The sequence below is a fragment of the Heterodontus francisci genome, chromosome 6, assembly GCF_036365525.1.
Source record: "Heterodontus francisci isolate sHetFra1 chromosome 6, sHetFra1.hap1, whole genome shotgun sequence".
NCBI classification, from domain to species: domain Eukaryota; kingdom Metazoa; phylum Chordata; class Chondrichthyes; order Heterodontiformes; family Heterodontidae; genus Heterodontus; species Heterodontus francisci.
In genome coordinates this window covers 27968740-27987986 of record NC_090376.1, presented here as the reverse complement: position 1 = coordinate 27987986, position 19247 = coordinate 27968740, and the positions used below count along the sequence as shown (strand labels likewise).

The 19247-nt window shown below is 43.2% G+C and overlaps 1 protein-coding gene across 2 annotated transcripts in view; it reads left to right on the top strand.

The window, feature by feature from the left end:
* The window catches only part of LOC137371209 (rho guanine nucleotide exchange factor 17-like), a 522466-nt gene that overhangs the window by 426650 nt on the left and 76569 nt on the right, over nucleotides 1-19247 (top strand). For both annotated transcript variants that reach the window (XM_068033382.1, XM_068033383.1), the window contains exons 6-8: nucleotides 15902-16096; nucleotides 17634-17684; nucleotides 18807-18916. In XM_068033382.1, the coding sequence (XP_067889483.1) occupies nucleotides 15902-16096; nucleotides 17634-17684; nucleotides 18807-18916 (356 nt within the window). The remainder of the gene's footprint in view (nucleotides 1-15901; nucleotides 16097-17633; nucleotides 17685-18806; nucleotides 18917-19247) is intronic.

Below are 19247 nucleotides of genomic sequence, written 5' to 3'. Positions count from 1 at the left end.
CATGACCAGCACTTTCTGTTTTTGTTTCAGATTTCCAGCATCTGCAGTATTTTTCTTTTACTAAAGGAAATCCTGTTTGACAAATTTATTAGAGTTTTTTGACGATGTAACTAGTAGGGTAGATAAAGGGGAATCAGTTGGATTACCTGGATTTCCAAAAGGCATTCGATAAGGTGCCGCAAAAAGGTTAATAGGCAAGATAAGGGCTCATGAAGTTGGGGGTCATATACTAGCGTGGATAGAGGATTGGTTAATGGACAAGAAGAGTGGGCATAAACACGGCATTTTCAAGTTGGCAGGTAGTAAATAGTGGAGTGCCGCAAGGATCAGTGCTGGGGCCTCAACTATTTACAGTCTATATTAATGACTTAGATGAAGAGACAGAGACTAATGTATCTAAGTTTGCTGATGATACAAAGGTAGATGGAAAGGTAAGCTGTGGGGAGGACACAGAGAGGCAGCAAAGTGAGTGGGCAGCAAAATGGCAGATGGGGTATAATGTAGGGAAGTGTGAAGTTATTCACTTTGATCGTAAGAATAAAAAAGCAGAATATTTTTTAAAGGTGTGAAACTAGTAAGTATTGATGTTCAAAGAGACTTGGGTGTGCTTGTATAAGGAACGCAGAAAGTTAACATGCAGGTATAGCAAGCAATTAGGAAGGCAAATGGCATGATGGCCTTTATTGCAAGGGGATTGGAGTACAGGAATAGAGACGTCTTGCTGCAATTGTACGGGGTTTTGGTGAGACCACATCTGGAATACAGTGTGTAGGTTTGGTCTTCACATTTAACAAGGGATATCCTTGCATTGGAGGCAGTACAGCGAAGGTTCACTAAATTGGTCCCTGGGATGAGGGGGTTGGCCTATGATGAGAGGTTAAGTAAATTGGGCCCATATTCTTTAGAGATAAGATGAATTAGAGGTAATCTTATTGAAGCATACAAGACTCTGAAGGGGTTGGATAAGGTAGACAGAGTGATTGTTTCCGCTAGTTAAGGAATTTAAAACACAGGTGCATAGTCTCTGGATAAGGGGCCAATCATTTAGGACTGAGATGAGGTGGAATTACTTCACTCAAAGGGTTGTGAATCTTTGGAATTTTCTACCCCAGAGGGTTGTGGATGCTCCGTCGTTGAATGCATTTAAGGCTGGGATCGATAGGTTTTTGGTCTTTCGGGGAATCAAGGGGTATAGCGGGTGGGCGGGAGAGAGGAGTTGAAGCCTAAGATCAACCAAGATCGTATTGAATGGCAGAGCAGGCTCAATGGGCCATATGGGCTACCCCTGCTCCTATTTCTTGTGGTCTTATGTTCTTTTCCCATTATAAACTCCCAAGCTCACATTTATAATGGAAACTGCTATGTAAAACTTGTCAAGTTGAAATCACACCTTCCAACCAGTGCAGGTGCTACCACTAGCAGGAGGATGTGACTATAGTGTGACAAGTTTGCAGAACCCGTTTCCATTATAAATGTGGACATAGGAATATATAATAGTAATATAAATTATATGACTTTAAAATGGGAACTGAATTATATCTGGATATCCTGAACTAAGTATTTCCTGTCCCTCTAACCCTGCTACACTTGGTCTTCAGTCCCTATGTACCACGACAATTCAGCTATCATATATTAAAAATCTTGGGTATAGTCCGCACTTCCTGCAAGTGCAACTCTTATTCCCTCGTTATACCCTTATTCCTACAAAAAAAATGTTTTCCAATTCCACTATGGAAAATCTACTAGTATACGAAACATCTTTTTTCTAGACTGTAAAGCTAAAAGCTCTCTAATCTTTCCTCATAGTTTATCCTCTTTACAATTGCAGTCAGTCTTGTTGCTTTTTGTACCCTTTTCTTGTTGTCAGGTGATGAACGCTTATGCATAATAAAGCCTCAAGGTAACCTTTGTAAACACTCTACCCAGGTGGCTTGTCTGCCCCTGCCATTGTAATCTATAGACCTCTAAACAATTCAAGCATTATTTTACGCTCAATGTTTGCAGATTCATATCACACTGGGTGTTCCATTTACAATTATAAAAATGAACAACATAATCACCCTGTAAATGGAGTTGAAATGTTGAAGCCAGATGAAATCTCAGGTGATTAGTAGTATTCTCAGTTTACTTGTCATTGTGGAGCAGGATTCAACAAAGCAAATAGATTGCTGAACTACATAAGCCAAACAGAGAAAGTAATGCTAAAACTGCACTGTTCTAGTTAGACCACATTGCAAGTGCTGTTGTTCAACAAGAAACATGGGAGTCATTCAAACCCTGGAGTTGCCCTAAAGAGCCACATATCTGATCTTTCGCATCAAAAGAATGAGCTATGAGGAAAAATTGGAGAAGCTTGGGCTTTTCAGCCTTAACAAGAGGTGACTGAGATCTATTAAAGATAGTAAGTGGTACAGAAAAGGTACATCCTGAACAGTACTTGAAGCTAAACTATAACAAAACAGCAAAGGAAACATTTAAACCTGGAAAAGACAAATTTAGAATTGATGTTGTAAAGTTTTTCATATGAAAAATGATTAATACGTGGATTGGACTTCGAGTTAAAGTGGTGAAGGCAAAAGCCCTAGAAGCATTTCAAAAACAATTGGATGATATGATGAGTGAACTACAGGGTCTTTCTGAATGACATTCCACCTCTATCTTTCTTGTGGTCATACAAGAATAATGCATTTGATTTTTTGACTAAGTTTTGAGTGTTGTCTCTTGCAATGGCGCTCAATGAAGTTAAGAGTATTGCATTGGTGCTACTTTTTTAAGAATACTCTCAGTGCTTTGCAATTGGTTCTTTTTTAAATCCAACTGTGCAATTCTTTCATTCACCAAACTCACTGTGATTTGGTTACAAAGTGAATAATTACTGTTTAGCAGTGATCAAATGTTGAAAAGGTCACCACAGTGTTTAGCAGCGAGCACCAAAACAAATGAAATGGTAGCAGGTAAAAGTGGATTTACTGCAAGGAGACTGTCACAAGGATAAATACAGATAAGGGAGGCTGTGCAGCCCACCTCGCTCATCCTTCCATAGAAACCTAGTGCAGAATTTTCCCAGCCCAGTAGAGGTGGGTTCTGGTGTGTCAGGGTGGGAAAGTCCTGGAAATTGATGTCAGATTGGGATCCTGCCCTCTTCCAGCTTTCCCTGGAATGGGATTGAAAGCGGGTAGGGAATCCCCTTGGATCAGTCAGGTAAGTATTTAATCAAGAACCATCTGTGTTCACTATGGAGAAGGATGATGTAGATATAGAGATCAGGGAGGGGGATTGTGATATACTTGAACAAATTAGTATTGAAAGGGAGGAAGTATTAGCTGTTTTCGTGGGCTTAAAAGTGGATAAATCCCCAGGCCCAGATGAGATGTATCCCAGGCTGTTAAGTGAGGGTAGGGAGGAGATAGCAGGGGCTCTGACACAAATTTTCAAATCCTCTCTGGCCACAGGTGAGGTACCAGTGGACTGGAGGACAGCGAATGTGGTACCATTATTCAAGAAGGGTAGCAGGAATAAACCAGGTAATTACAGGCCAGTGAGTCTAACATCAGTGGTAGCGAAACTATTGGAAAAAATTCTGAGGGACAGGATTAATCTCCACTTGGAGAGGCAGGGATTAATCAGGGATAGTCAGCATGGCTTTGGCAGGGGGAGATCGTGTCTAACTAACTTGATTGAATTTTTCAAGGAGGTGACTAGGTGTGTAGATGAGGGTAAAGAAATTGATGTAGTCTACATGGATTTCAGTAAGACTTTTGATAAGGTCCCGAATGGGAGATTGGTTAAGAAGGTAAAAGCCCCTGGGATTCAGGGAAATTTGGAAAATTGGATCCAAATTGACGTCGTGGCCGGAGGCAGAGGGTGATGGTAGAGGGATATTTCTGCGAGTGGAAGCCTGTGACCAGTGGTGTACCGCAGGGATCGGTGCTGGGTCCCTTAGACGTGAATATAGGAGGTATGATAAGTAAGTTCGTAGACACGAAAATTGGTGGTGTCGTATATAGTGACGAGGAAAGCCTTAGATTACAGGACGATATAGATGGGCTGGTAAGATGGGCGGAGCAGTGGCAAATGGAATTTAATCCTGAGAAGTGTGAGGTGATGCATTTTGGGAGGACTAACAAGGCAAGGGAATATACAATGGATGGTAGGACCCTAAGAAGTACAGAGGGTCAGAGAGACCTTGGTGTACTTGTCCATAGATCACTGAAGGCAGCAGCACAGGTAGTTAAGGTGGTTAGGAAGGCGTATGAGATACTTTCTTTTATTAGCCGAAGCATAGAATATAAGAGCAGGGAGGTTATGATGGAGCTGTATAAAATGCTAGTTAGGCCACACCTGGAGTACTGTGTACGGTTATGGTCACCACATTATAGGAAGGTTTTGATTGCACTGGAGAGGGTGCCGATAAGGTTCACCAGGATATTGCCTGTGCTGGAGTATTTCAGCTATAGGCTCGGGTTGTTTTTCTTAAAGCAAAGAAGGCTGAAGGGGGACCTGATTGAGGTATACAAAATTATGAGGGGCATTGATAGGATAGATAGGAAGAAACTTCTTCCCTTAGCTGAGGAGTCAATAACCTGGGGGCATAGATTTAAGGTAAGGGGCAGGAGGTTTAGAGGGGATTTGAGGAATTTTTTTTCACCCAGAGGGCGTTTGGAATCTGGAACACACTGCCTGAAGGGGTGGCAGAGGCAGGAACCCTCACAACATTTTAGAAGTATTTAGATGAGCACTTGAAATGCCACAGCATACAAGACTACGGGCCAAGTGCTGGAAAATGGGATTAGAATAGTTAGGTGCTTGATGGCCGGCACAGACACGATGGGCTGAAGGGCCTGTTTCTGTGCTGTATAACTCTATGAAGTGGTTGGTGTAGTTAAGGAGCCAATTGAGAACTGTTTTAACCCTGAATCTTGGATTTCCCAGCCAGGGGACCTGTTTCCCAACCTGTCAGCAACGCCCCAGGGTCACCGAGATGAGAGCAGAGCGTGAAGAGCTTCTTCAGTGAGACTGACAAACTGGGAAAGCTTTGATCCGTTACACTGAAGAGCTTGAGCCATGGCCATTGAGAGATTGCTGTTCAAAGCACTTCTTCTCTCAGAGAGTGCTTGACAGGTGATAGTCTAGCACTTCACTCACCTTTAACTGCACTTCCCTGCTGCCAGCCCTCAATATAGCATGGAAGCATCTTATGCAGCTCTACCTTCCACCTCTGCTGTGTGGGGGAAGAGCAGAAGCCACACCACTGCCAACAGCTCCAGCAGTAACAGGAGCAACACAAGCAGCAGAATCAGCTGCCTTCTCCTCAGCCACATACCCCCTCCAAAGGGCAGAGGGCACGTTCACCGAGATCCAGCTGGAAGGAGGCGAGAACCGCAACACAAGGTCTACAGGCAGAGGATCAGCTCTTTTGACGTGCCTCAAGAGGCTCAGGCTGTCACAGCAGGTCGCTGCTGACATCTGCAGCCTCCTGGAACAAGCCCTCCTTCCCAATACAGCAGCTGGGCACGCATTGCCAATGGCTGACAAGGTGCCTGTCACTGGAGGGTCACCTCCCCCACCCCACCCCTGGGTCTTTGCCTCTCCAAGTTGTGTTCTCTTCTGCAAAGAGAGAAAGCAGAGAGGTGTGAGCGTTCATAATGCCTTTTGTGGTAGGAGAGAAGGCCACCATTTGTGGAGGGTGGTTGTGGCATGGGTGCAAGAGGGCAATAGGATGAGGGTGAGTGTGAGTATTGCCTGTTCAGATGGAGATGTGAGGTGCCTGCAGAGACAGGAATGAGTGGAGCAGCAAGGTGTGTTGTTCTGAGGCGTGCTGTGCAGGAGAACGCTGGGGAAGTCACAGTGTGGGGCTTGGTATCGGAAAGTGTTATGCCACTCACCAGCCATGCCCTCCTGAGGTCCTAGATCCCCTCGGTGCACTGTCTCCAGGTTGGAGGGCGAACACCTGCTGCTCACTTCATTGCCACTTCCATGCACACTTGATTGGTTGGAGAGGTTGTACTCTTCCCCTTGTCCTTGGGAAAGATCACCTCACTGCAGCCCCTCAGATCCTGCAGCAGGACCTCCAGGTAAGAGTGAGAGACCTGGGGAGCAGCCTTCCCAGGTCTCCTCTTCATTCCTGTGGTTGCTGCAGCCTCAAGAATCAAAGTGCTGATGAGCCCTTGTAACCCATGTTGTGGTCCCTTTAATTAGAAATCCTTTGACAAGAATGGATGCGTAATTCCGCCTGCCTTCTCTGATTGGTCAGGGAGTTCAGAGGAAGGTTGATAATTGGTTTGCTCTGGGAAAGTGCAACAACCAGGCACGCAAATCAGGTCGACTTTGTTTCTCTCTGCACGGATGCTGCCAGACCTGCTGAGTATTTCCGGCACTTTCTGTTCTCATTTCAGAGTTCCAGCATCAGCAGTATTTTGTTCTTATTGTAGTGCAAATCAGTAAGACAGGTTCCCAACCTGAAAATGGTCCCACCATTCCGGCAGGGACTAAGGTGAGAAGATTCCGCTTCTAAATTTCAGCCCCACCCATCACTTCATCTAAACCCCTCTTGAATGACAGCAGTTAATGAGCTGTGAAGATAGGTTAAGGAAATTAAATCTGCTGTCTTCCTTAAATATGAGGAAGGGACATGATACAGCTTTTTTAAAGCAGTGCGGGACTCACTGAGGTTAGTGTGAAAATATTCTTTGTTCTGAAACAAGAAAGGATAGAGCCTTGACTATTAGCTAAGGAAAGCTTCATTTATTAAAATTTATTTATTTTTTTGAGATACAGCACTTCGGCCCACCGAGTCTGTGCCGACCATCAACCACCCATTTATACTAATCCTACATTAATCCCATATTCCTACCACATCCCCACCTTCCCTCAATTCCCCTACCACCTACCTATATTAGGGGCAATTTATAATGGCCAATTTACCTATCAACAAAAGAACAAAGAACAAAGAAAATTACAGCACAGGAACAGGCCCTTCGGCCCTCCAAGCCTACGCCGATCCAAATCCTCTATCTAAACCTGTCGCCTATTTTCTAAGGGTCTGTATCTCTTTACTTCCTGCCCATTCATGTATCTGTCTAGATACATCTTAAAAGACGCTATCGTGCCCGCGTCTACCACCTCCGCTGGTAATGCGTTCCATGCACCCACCACCCTCTGCGTAAAGAACTTTCCACGCATATCCCCCCTAAACTTTTCCCCTTTCACTTTGAACTCGTGTCCCCTTGTAATTGAATCCCCCACTCTGGGAAAAAGCTTCTTGCTATCCACCCTGTCTATACCTCTCATGATTTTGTACACCTCAATCAGGTCCCCCCTCAACCTCCGTCTTTCTAATGAAAATAATCCTAATCTACTCAACCTCTCTTCATAGCTAGCGCCCTCCATACCAGGCAACATCCTGGTGAACCTCCTCTGCACCCTCTCCAAAGCATCCACATCCTTTTGGTAATGTGGCGACCAGAACTGCACGCAGTATTCCAAATGTGGCCGAACCAAAGTCCTTTACAACTGTAACATGACCTGCCAACTCTTGTACTCAATACCCCGTCCGATGAAGGAAAGCATGCCGTATGCCTTCTTGACCACTCTATTGACCTGCGTTGCCACCTTCAGGGAACAATGGACCTGAACACACAAATCTCTCTGTACATCAATTTTCCCCAGGACTTTTCCATTTACTGTAAGTCTTTGGCTGTGGGAGGAAACCGGAGCACCCGGCAAAAACCCATGCGGTCACAGGGAGAACTTGCAAACTCCGCACAGACAGTACCCAGAATCGAACCTGGGTCGCTGGAGCTGTGAGGCTAACCACTGCGTCACTGTGCCGCCCGTTGTGGAATGTTGTGGAATAACCCTTCACTCAGGCTGTTAACTTATCGAACTGATTGCCAATGAATATGGATTCAGGGGAAGCTTTCTTAAAAGAATTGGTTGGTTTTCAAATTCAACAGTAAGGTGAAAATTGTCGGCTTAGTACCGATGTGGTGGGGCAGGGATGAGGTGGGAGGCATGAAAAAAATGGCCTGAGCAGCACTAATGTGGCAGTGAGCTTAATGGACTCAATGTCCTCTTCTCATTTTCTATGAATTAAAATATGCTGGAGCAGTTTCCACTAAGGAATAAAAAGGAAGCCACTTCATCATGTATAATTAGTGCACTAGGAAAGTCTCTATCCACATATATTTCAAAAATAATTAACTCTGATGTTGTACATAATGTTTGGCACAGTTTTACAGTCAGAATTTCCATACAGTAAACCTCGAGACTCTAACTGTACGGCTTAGTGCTGAGCTGTGGCTGTTTGAGATGAATGATTGGGTAGATTATTCACAAAGTGACATTTTTTCTGCTAATTGCCACCCTTAATAAGTTCTTACTGTTGGCTCCAGCCACGAAGCAGTTTAGCAAGATTTCTATTTGGCCTGAACTTTTCCTGAATCATAGCCACAAAGAATGGAATAAGATAATTTAACATACAGCACATGCCCTTTGTAAATATAGCAGACAGAGTGTCTTGAATCTGACGTGTGGATAGAAGTCATTTGTTTGGAAAAAAAACGGATTATAACAACTTGCAGATAAACGTTTATTTTATTCACTGCGCTTAAATATTAAATTCAATAAATTTCTGATGTAGTGTCCTCGGTAAATCTGCCTTGAATGACCTGTTTATTTTTTAGGTTATTCAGTTTTTCCTTCAACCTTTAATGTCTTTTCTAATCCAGTGATGCAGACCCATGCTTTTAAAATACTTTGAAAGACTACTTTAAATCCTGTAATTGTTATTACGTTGCTTTTTTTTGGTTCCTAACTCCTTTTTATTTTGTTGCATGTATTCTCCTTCTTCTGACCACCTTCTGCTGAAGGAGGAACAGTCAGACCAATGATTGCCTCTATGACAACCATCACAATATTGGTCCCCATATGGATTAGGCCAGTAATTCTGCTGCAGAATGAGAAGCATTTTGTTGATTTTTCACTGCATTCAGTAGAACACAGTAATTGAGTAAACTGAGACAAGCCCTGCAGACTTGGGAGTTGATCTTCTCACTGGATTGGGGATGGGAGGGCGATACAGTTTAGAATGATAGCAAGTCCTGAGACTACTCTCCCAACAAAAGCAGGTGAGCTGAAGGGAATGAGGAGCCCTGGAACAGGGACTTCTTTCAAATGAAGTCCAAGTGAGATGGAATGTGAGTCTTCACTGATTTTAGGATAATTTCCCAAACCGAAGTAAATAGGATTGGGGGACGGAGAGCCCAGATCTGAGACGACGTTTTAATCCTATGGCCACCTGCCAGTGTGGTTTATTTACCTTCTGAGCAGTGACGGGCATCGGAGTAAATGCAAGTGAGCTGGAGAGGCAGTTCCATGGCAGTAAAACTCCTCCTCAAACTTGAGGGAAGTAAACTTGAGCGACAAGCAGCCCTGGAGCTGGCTGAATCAAGCTTGGAGTGCACCCCTGAAATGAGCATGACATCACTCAAACAGAGCAAGCAACTTACAGCAGTAAACACCCTGAATCAAACTACAAAAGGTTTCGGCACAGGCAACCCACTGATTCTGCAACGTAAACCACTGCACAAATCGGGCTGAATTTTGTTCAGCTTCTGACGTCGGGCTCTGTGGCGTGGGTGGGGTGGGGCCGGAGGATCGCAGCGGCAGTGGCCTGCCACGGAGCCCGATGCCAGGATTGCCGGCCCAATCTTTCCGGCAGCAGCGAAATTCTGTGGCAGCCCCCACCACCCCCTCCATCTCTCGGCGATGGGACCCTACTTTCAATATTGAAATGAACTTTATGCAGCCATTTAAATCCAATTCCCCGTGATCTTACTGTCGGATCCAGATCTTCAGTGTGACGGGCAGTACTCACGCCTTCACTTTCCCGTTCAGGGAATGCTGGTGCCACTGAGGTAGGGAAAGGAAGATCAGAGCATTTTTAGTGTAATTGGGTGGTGAGGGGGACAGGATCAACTCTGCATTTTTAGTGTGTTCGGGGGGGGGGGGGGTGGGAGGAGAGAACAGGCCAAAGATTTATTTTTAGTGTAGTAGGGTGGTGCGAGGGGGGCAACTCTGTGGTCTCTGAGCAAGGCTGGCAGCCCTTTAAAAATGGCACCAGCACCCGCTCCGAGAGGCTGACACCATTCACAGTGTCGCTGAGGGCACCCCAACCACGTGATTGGGTGGGGGGGGGGGGGGCGCGGGGGGGGGCGGCTGCCCCGCATATTTAAATGACTCAAATAAAAACAAGAAATGCTGGAACCACTCAGCAGGTCTGGCAGCATCTGTGAAAAGAGAAGCAGAGTTAACGTTTCGGGTCAGTGACCCTTCTTCGGAACCGAAGAACCGAAGAAGGGTCACTGACCCGAAACGTTAACTCTGCTTCTCTTTTCACAGATGCTGCCAGACCTGCTGAGTGGTTCCAGCATTTCTTGTTTTTATTTCAGATTTCCAGCATCCGCAGTATTTTGCTTTTATTTAAATGACTCGTCGCACTCAATTAGTGGCGTCATGGCGGCTCTTTTTTCACAGCGGGAAACTCAAATCCAGCCCATTCAGTCTAATATCATTTACATGTATTATATCCAATGCTAGGTTACAGAGAAAGAAGCTAATAAAGAATACAGGGCGGCGTTTGCACCTTGGATGCAATCAGCGATTCCAGCACAAATTGTGCCCAAAATGGTGCCTGTTCTGAAAGTTATTCCTCCCAAGTTTCTGCTCAAACATATTTGCATTTGAGTGATTGTAAAATCTGTCCTGGGCCAGCACAATCGGGCAGCATTTAATTTTTTTAAAAATTTGCTTTCAGAAATTTTTCTTCAGATATTTAAGTGAAGTTTGATTAAAACAGCTGAAAATAGGTTTAGCGTAAAAAAAACCATTTTTACTAAGTGTCAATCTCTGACTAATCCAAACTTAACTTGCTGAAATTCACTTTTAGAAAAATTCCCAGGAGATGCATTAGTCAGTTTCTCAGAAAATTAAAATAAAAATTACATTCAAAAGCTTTAAAACTGACCTTTTACTGTAACCCAACACAGCTTAATTTTTAAAGCCTTCGTGAAGGCCTGCAAACAAGCGCAATTAGCAGAACTCCCAATAGCAATGAATTCACTCAGGGGGTGTAGTTATTTATGTGGCAGACCCTGTTTTTGAAACTTCCGCAAAAGATTGTGGAAACTCAAATTGCGTTGAGCGCAGATTCTGCTTAAAATTCCATAATATTTTGTTTCACACTGATATTTACCAAATTGCGATTTTAAAAAGAGAAATCAAGCAGGAACTCCAGACCTATAACTTTCTAGGTAATTTAAGCAAATTAAAGGCAATTACTTTTTTCTTGTCTCTTATATGTTGGTCTTATCCAGAAAGGAAGAAAGACTTGCATTTATAAAGTGCCTTTCATGACCTCAGGTTGTTCTGAACTGCTTTACAGTCAGTTAAGTACTTTTGATTTGTCATCACTGTGTAATGTAGAAGATGCAGCAGCCAATTTGCCCACAGATAGATCCCACAAACATCAATGTGATAATAAGCAGATGGTCTGTTTTTTCGTGATTTTGGTTGAAATGTAAATATTGGCCAGAACACCAGGGGCATAGAACAAGTCAGATTAGAGTAAGGACAATCATAAAAGACGATACAGATTATTTAACAACTGTGATAAAACCCACAATAATACATCTATCAAAGACTAACCGTCCATTTTTTTTTTACAAAACACATTCCATCAACCTAGTAAAGCCAACTGAGGCCTGTGAATGTTCTTCCTGGTCTGCCAAACAATTTATTTTATCAGAGTAAAATTTAGGGCATTGGAAGCAACCGCAGGCAAGTTTAGAAATATGAATAAATCTACACGTTGGTGTTCATTTTCCTTTACAATTATATATACAAGGACTTTATGAAGTTAAGACTGCGTAATACTATCTGAGACTGCATGGTTATAATGCTGGATACTGACCCCTGAGGGCTGTCCAAATTCAGGGCTCATGTAGTCGGCCAAGCTAAATACTGGTGAAATATGGATTACGGACACTGTTCTTTTTACTAAAGCCAGCAAAGGAGACAGCAATCCTACTTGGCTACAAATAGCCAGCACCCAGCATCGTGTGTGATAAATCAAGTTTCTTTCTTTCCCTTGTTTCACAGACAAATATTTCACAACAATTTCACAATTGTTTCTCTTTATTTGCCCTCTCCCCCCCCAGCCCTCAATTTTTACCTGTACTTGCCAGAAGGTGGTAATTCCTGTTGGAACATAGTTCCACAGAGCTGGAAGCACCTCTGCTGTGTTACCCAAATAACAGTGCAAGTGTTGGCAGGCTGTTCAACTGTGACAGGTATCACAGATGAGTAGAATGCTACATTTGCCCATATTCTGGCAGAGTCCCGCAACAGTAATCCAGAACAAAAACCCAGGCTGATTTTTTTTTTTGCTTCCTAGCCTGTGATTCCGAGGCCAACTATTATTACTCCTTATTGGCTGAGGTCAGAGATCAAGTTGGGAGCCGTCTTAATCTCAGTGCCTGAATATCACAATAGGTGATATATTTATCAACTGGGCAATCTGCCTGAAATTGAGTTTTATTTTGATGGAAAACGGTTGCAATGAAGTTGTTCACATGGTAAGTTTAGTTGCAAGGTAAGAGCACAGTTTTTACTGCATTCCAGTTAGCTATCAACAAATTGGCGCACAAAAAAGGCCAGCAACAACACAATTCCAGTAACAATGAACCTGTGAGACACAAACCTTAATCAGGAGACCACAAGGAGGACCGAGAGAGCAGCGGAGATAAAAGAACCGGTGGAGAGAGAGAAAGCACTGCAGGAATAGCAGGAGGCCTGAGAGCTCAGTGGAGATAAAAGGAGTGGCGGAGAGAGAGAGCAACGTGCGACCAGCGGAGGCCCGAAAGCACAATGGGGATAAAAGGAGCTGCAGAGATAGAGCACTGCGCGAACAAATGCACAGAAAAAAAGGAATGATGTCAGAGGTCAGCAGGTAGGTGATTAGTTGGTAAGTTTTCCAATCTTCTCTTTGCTCTTTATAGAGGTGTGTCAAACTCAGAGCCAGGCATCTGTAACTTATTACTTATTAAATTAATAAACTAGATAAACTAATCTATAGAACTAAAATAATTGATGGAACAATAATTTTATCTAATTCAGTAAGTAAACAGTTTAGATAGAGGCATGGCAGGGCACTTCAGTCCCATGGAGTGCACATCCTGTTCCATGTGGGAACTCCAGGATACTTCTCATGGCCTGGGCAACCACATGTGCAGGAAGTGGCATCAGCTGGAGGAGCTCAAGCTCTGGGCATTGCATCCGCGAATCTGAGAGCTACACAGATAGCACATTTCTAGAGGTGGTCACCCCGTAGCTTAAGGGTCTGCAGGCAGAGAAGGAATGGGTGACTGCCAGGCAGTCAAGCAGGACCAAGCAAGTAGTGCAAGAGTCCCCTGAGTGCATCTCGCTCTCCAACCGATATTCAGTTTGGAATACTGGTGAGAGTGATGGTTTATCTGGGCCAACTCCACAGCACCACGGCTGGCTCAGCTCTGAGGGGGGAGGGGGAGCAACCAGAGGATGTGATCGGTATTAGAATCAACGACATAGGCAGAAAGAGGAATGAGGTCCTGCAGGCAGATTTTAGGGAACTAGGAAAGAGACTAGCAGACAGGACCTCAAAGGTAGCAATCTCCAGATTACTCCCAGTGCCATGAGCTAGTGAGTATAGAATTAGCAGGCTAGAGCAGATGAATACTTGACTAGACAACTAGTGCAGGCTTTAGATTCCTGGGACTTTGGGACCGGTTCTCGGGGAGATGGGACTTATACAGGCTGAATGAGTTGCACCTAAACAGACCAGGGACCAATGTCCTTGTGGGGCGGTTTGCTAGTGCTGTTGGGAAGGGTTTAAACTTACTTGACAGTTAAATTGGAATCAAAGATTGGCAGGCAAAACTGTAATGGAACAACAGGCTGCCTTTAAAGAGGAGATAGTCAAGGTACATTTCCCAATAGGGTAAGGTAGGACAAACAAACCCAGAGCTCCCTGGATGTCGAGAGAGATGTGAGTAAGATGAAGCAAACAAAATTGGGCGTATGACATATGTCAGGTTGATATTACAAGTGAGAACCAGGCTGAATATAGGAGGTTCAGAGAAGTGAAAAAGGAAATAAGAGAGGCAAAGAGAGAGTATGAGAAGAGACTGGCAGCTAACATAAAAGGAAATCCAAAACTCTCCTATAAGCATGTAAATAATAAAATGGTAGTAAGAGGAGGGGTGGGGCCGATTAGGGACCAAAAAGAGGATCTTTGCATGGAACCAGAGGGCATGGCTGAGGTACTAAATGAGTACTTTGCACTTGTCTTTACCAAGTAAAAAGATACTAATGAAGTTATAGTGAAAGAGGAGGTAGCTTAGCCACTCAATGGGTTAAAAATTGATGAGGAGGTATTAGAAAAGCTGGCTGTCCTTAAAGTTGATAAGTCACCAGGACCGAATGGGATGTGTTCAAGGATACTGAGGGAAGTCAGGGTGGAATTTGCCGAGGGACTGGCCATAATCTTCCAAGCCTTCTTAGATGAAGGGGTGATGCCAGAGTTCCGGAAAATTGCAAATGCTACACCCTTGTTCAAAAAAAAGGTGTAAGGATTAACCCAGCAACTACAGGCCAGTCAGATTAACCTCAGTGGTGGAAAAGCTTTTAGAAACCGTAATTCAGGACAAGATTAACAGGCACTTGGACAAGTGTGGATTAGTTAAGGAAAGTCAGCATGGATTTGTTAAAGCCAAATCATGTTTAACTAACCCAGTTGAATTTTTGGATTTCTGGTTGACAGGAGATTTGATAGAAGTGTTCAAAAGCATGAGGTGTCTGGACAGAGTTGATAGAGGGAAACTGTTCCCATTGGCAGAAGGGTCAAGAACCAGCGGACACCGATTTATATGGACTAGCAAAGGGACCAACTGCAACATAAGGAAAAACTTCTTTATGCAACGAGTGGTTGGGATATGGAATGCACTGTCTGAGAGTGTGGTGGCGACAGATGCAATCGTGGCTTTCCAAAAGGGAATTGGATAAGTACATGAAGAGAAAAAATTTTCAGGGCTTGGGGGAAAGGACGGAGGAGTGGGACTAGTTGAGTTGCTCTTGCAGACAGCCAGCACGGACACGATGGGCCAAATGGCCTCCTTCTGTGTTGTAAATTCTATTTACTGGAGTTTATTGCTCATAATGTCAATGCTTTGACAAAAGCATCATTAAAAATTTGCAACCATCAGTTGTGCAGTACCTCACTCCTGAATCAAATCCAGAAGGAGTTTGTTCTTTTGAACCTGTTATTAGGGCTAAGCATCAAATTGAAGATTTGGCTCAATCTGAATGAGTGAATTTGAAGGAATCTGAAATTCCTTTGCTTGGATTGATGCCAATTTTAGTCAAAGTTACTGTTCGCAGCATTGGTGGTCAAATGCTAAACTTGTTCGTATGGTATTCCACACTTGAGTAGCAGAAGAAAGATTATCTTATGAATGCATTGTACAGTTGTCCACTAATAATGCAAACTTCCTCTTGCTCATGCCCATCATCATCTTGCTTTTCAGACCATTGGTTTTGTTCTGTTGGATCAGCAATATTTTCTTGGATGTTGTAAACCCATCTTATGTTGCCCTATTTTGGCTCTAATGTTAATGTTGAAATCCAAACCTGAATTGGAAATTGTCCCACTTCACTCACCTTACGCTAACTGTCTTAAGCGGTGTTCAGGGAATTGCTAGAAAGGATATTGCTGAAGCTATTGGCCTCAAGTCTATCCAGGTAAGTGAGACAGATGGTGGCTTGTAAACCTCTAACCAGTGAACTGATGTTGTTTTCTGCATGGCAGGATCTATTGAAGCACACTCCCGACGATCACCCAGATCACCCGTGCCTGCTCGCAGCACAGCGTTACATTAAGTTGCTAGCTGAAAGGATAAACAAGGGAAAGAAGAATGCAGAGGAGGCAGAGAAAGAGGCTCGCATCCTGCAAGAGATAGAATCCCATATAGAAGGAATGGTGGATGTGCGTATCCATGAAGAGGTATAACTATTATAACCGCCCGCAAATTGTGAACTAAATTAATGTTTGGTAGGGCTATGCATCACTAATGTCATACAGTGATTCCCAATATCAAGATTAATGCAAAACGTAGTCAAGGGTAATGTGGGCCGTTGAGAATTAAGAAAATGGCAGACTTGTTGACTTTGTGGAAATCTTCACAGAAGGGGGGTAATATACTCGACATTCCAGAGACCAGAGCTCACTAAAGTTAGCATGAACAAGAAAACAGTATTACAAAAATATTGGCACTAAAGATTGACAAATCTCCAGAACCTGATGGTTCGACCCAGGGTTTTAAAGGAAGTATGTGAGGAAATTACACATGCTTTAGCCATAATCTTCCAAAACTCTCTCGATTCAAGAATTGTCTTTGGATTGGAAAATTGCAAATGTACTATGTGTACTTAAATTAGAAGTGATTAGTGGTGTCCCATAAAGATCAGTGATGGGCCTCAACTATGCACTATATTTATTGAAGACTTGGATAACACAAAAGAAAGCCATATATCCAAGTTTGCCTATTGGTGGCATAGTAAGCTGAGTAGACAAGAACATAAAATTATAGAGAGACTTTGATAGATTAAGTGAGTGGGCAAACTGTGGTGGATGGATTTCAATGCAGGTAACTGTGAGATGATCTATTTTGGATCAAAAAATAATAGACCCCAGTATTTTTTAAATGATGAATAGGTAGGAACAGTGACAGTCCAAACAGATTTAGGGGTCCATTTACGCAGATCACTAAAATGTAGTGGTCAGGCTCAAAAACGTGAAAAAAAACTTTTGGAATGCTGGCTTTTATATCTAGAGGATTAGAATGTAAAGGGGACTAAGTTTTCCTAAAGTTATACAAAACCCTGGTTGGACCACACCAGGAGTACTGTGTACAGTTCTGGATACCGTGCTTTAGGGAGGACATATTGGCCTTGGAAGGAGTACAGTACAGATTCTCCAGAATGTTACCAGGGCTCTATGGGCTAAATTATGAGATTGCATATACTCGGCTTGTATTCTCTGGCGTATAGAGAATTAAGGAATTGATAGGGTGGAAAGAGAGAATTTTCTTTCTGCTGGTGGGGGAGCCTAAGACAGGGGGACATAACCTTAAACTCAGAGCCAAGCTGACAGAGGAGAAGTTAGGAACAGTTCGTCATGCAAAGTGTGGTAGAAGTGTGGAACTCTCTTCCATAAAAAGCAATAGATGCTAGCTCAATTAATAATTTGAAATCTGAAATTGCTAAATATTTGCTAACCAAGGGTATTAAGGGATATAAAGACAAGTTGAGTAAATGGAGTTAGGATACAGAACAGCCATGACCTCATTGAATGGTGAAACAGGTTCAAGGGCTGAATGGTCTACTCCTTTTTCTATGTTTATGTGTTCCTTGATCTCTTGAGAGAGGCGGTGATTCATTGACTGTCTTTTATTGTAATTGCTATTATCTGTATTTCACTTTTTCCACAGTGACTCATTTCTCAGTGGCCTAATTGTGCATTTTCTTATCTTGTTCTGTAGCTCCTGGTTCCTCACAGAAAATTCTTAAGGCAGGAGATGGTGATTGAAGTGGTAAGAACTTATTCCGACTTTGCAATTACTATCTTTAACAGTCTTACAACAAGGAATAGCCGATGAAGGAAAAGAGCCTCAATGAGATTGATTTTGTGATGGCACTAACCAGTACCACCTTGGGTAGGGAAGTTCTATGTCGATTAATGAAGAATGTAGACAATGATCAAATTCGTATTTAATAGAATAATATTTTGAAATAATGACTAGAAACTGCCCGCAAGGGTCTTCGACTTTGACCGCCTGTTGTTGGTTTACACTCCCAACTGCCAGCCAGGCTGTCAATTTGGCCGGCTGCCAGACAAAAAACAGGACAAGAGAATAATAATGACGTCCTGCCATGTTTTTAGCAGGACCTCCGTCCCTGACCTTGCCAGGTTATTTACCCGTTTTCTGCCACCTCCGCTCTTTCCCCACCTCCCTTGGCCTATTTCCCTAGTCTGCTGACTGGAAAACATTAACTTTTCAAAGAGTGCTCTCATCATCAAACATTCTTTGATCTAATTTCTGAATACACTTTCATCAATGAAAGAAGGCCAGCTTATTGTCATTGAATACATGGCTGGATCTGGCCAGTTACATTGATTGATTGATTGATAGGAGATGCACTTGTCAAGATTAGATTAGAGATACAGCACTGAAACAGGCCCTTCGGCCCACCGAGTCTGTGCCGAACATCAACCACCCATTTATACTAATCCTACACTAATCCCATATTCCCAACAAACATCCCCACCTGTCCCTATATTTCCCTACCACCTACCTATACTGGTGACAATTTATAATGGCCAATTTACCTGTCAACCTGCAAGTCTTTTGGCTTGTGGGAGGAAACCGGAGCACCCAGAGAAAACCCACGCAGACACAGGGAGAACTTGCAAACTCCACACAGGCAGTACCCAGAATCGAACCCGGGTCCCTGGAGCTGTGAGGCTGCGGTGCTAACCACTGCGCCACTGTGCCGCCCTAAGAAACAAGAATTTTCTCTTAAAGATACAACTGCTTGAAACTATCTTGAAATCAAATTTATCCTCAAGTCATGTAAGATATGACACAGAAATTTGTCACTTTTGAAACTTGTCACACTGATATATTTCTGTTTTTGCATTTTTTCATGCATAGAAAACAGTAAGCAGCAAGAAGGAACGCTCGCTCTTTCTGTTTACAGATCTTTTGATTTGCACTACCTTGAAACGTAAAACAGGCTCTCTACGGCGGAGTTCTATGAGCCTGTGAGTATGCATCTTCTCTTGAGTCGAAACGTTTACTTGTGGACTGAGTGGGTTTTTTTCTTTTACAGCTTTAAAGGAATAATTTTCAACTGGTTTCCAAGGCATAAAACTGACGCTACAGATATAGCCTATTACAGAAACAGCCCAATTTTCATTAATTAACATTACAGTCGGCCAAACCAGTCCATGCTCCACTTGAGCAAACTCTTGTCTTTTCTCATCAAACTTTATCAGCTTAACCCTCCATTCCCCTCTCCCTCACATGCTTGTCTAGCCTTCCCTAAAATGCATCTATACTATTCTCTTCAACCACTCCCTGGGTAAAGAAGTT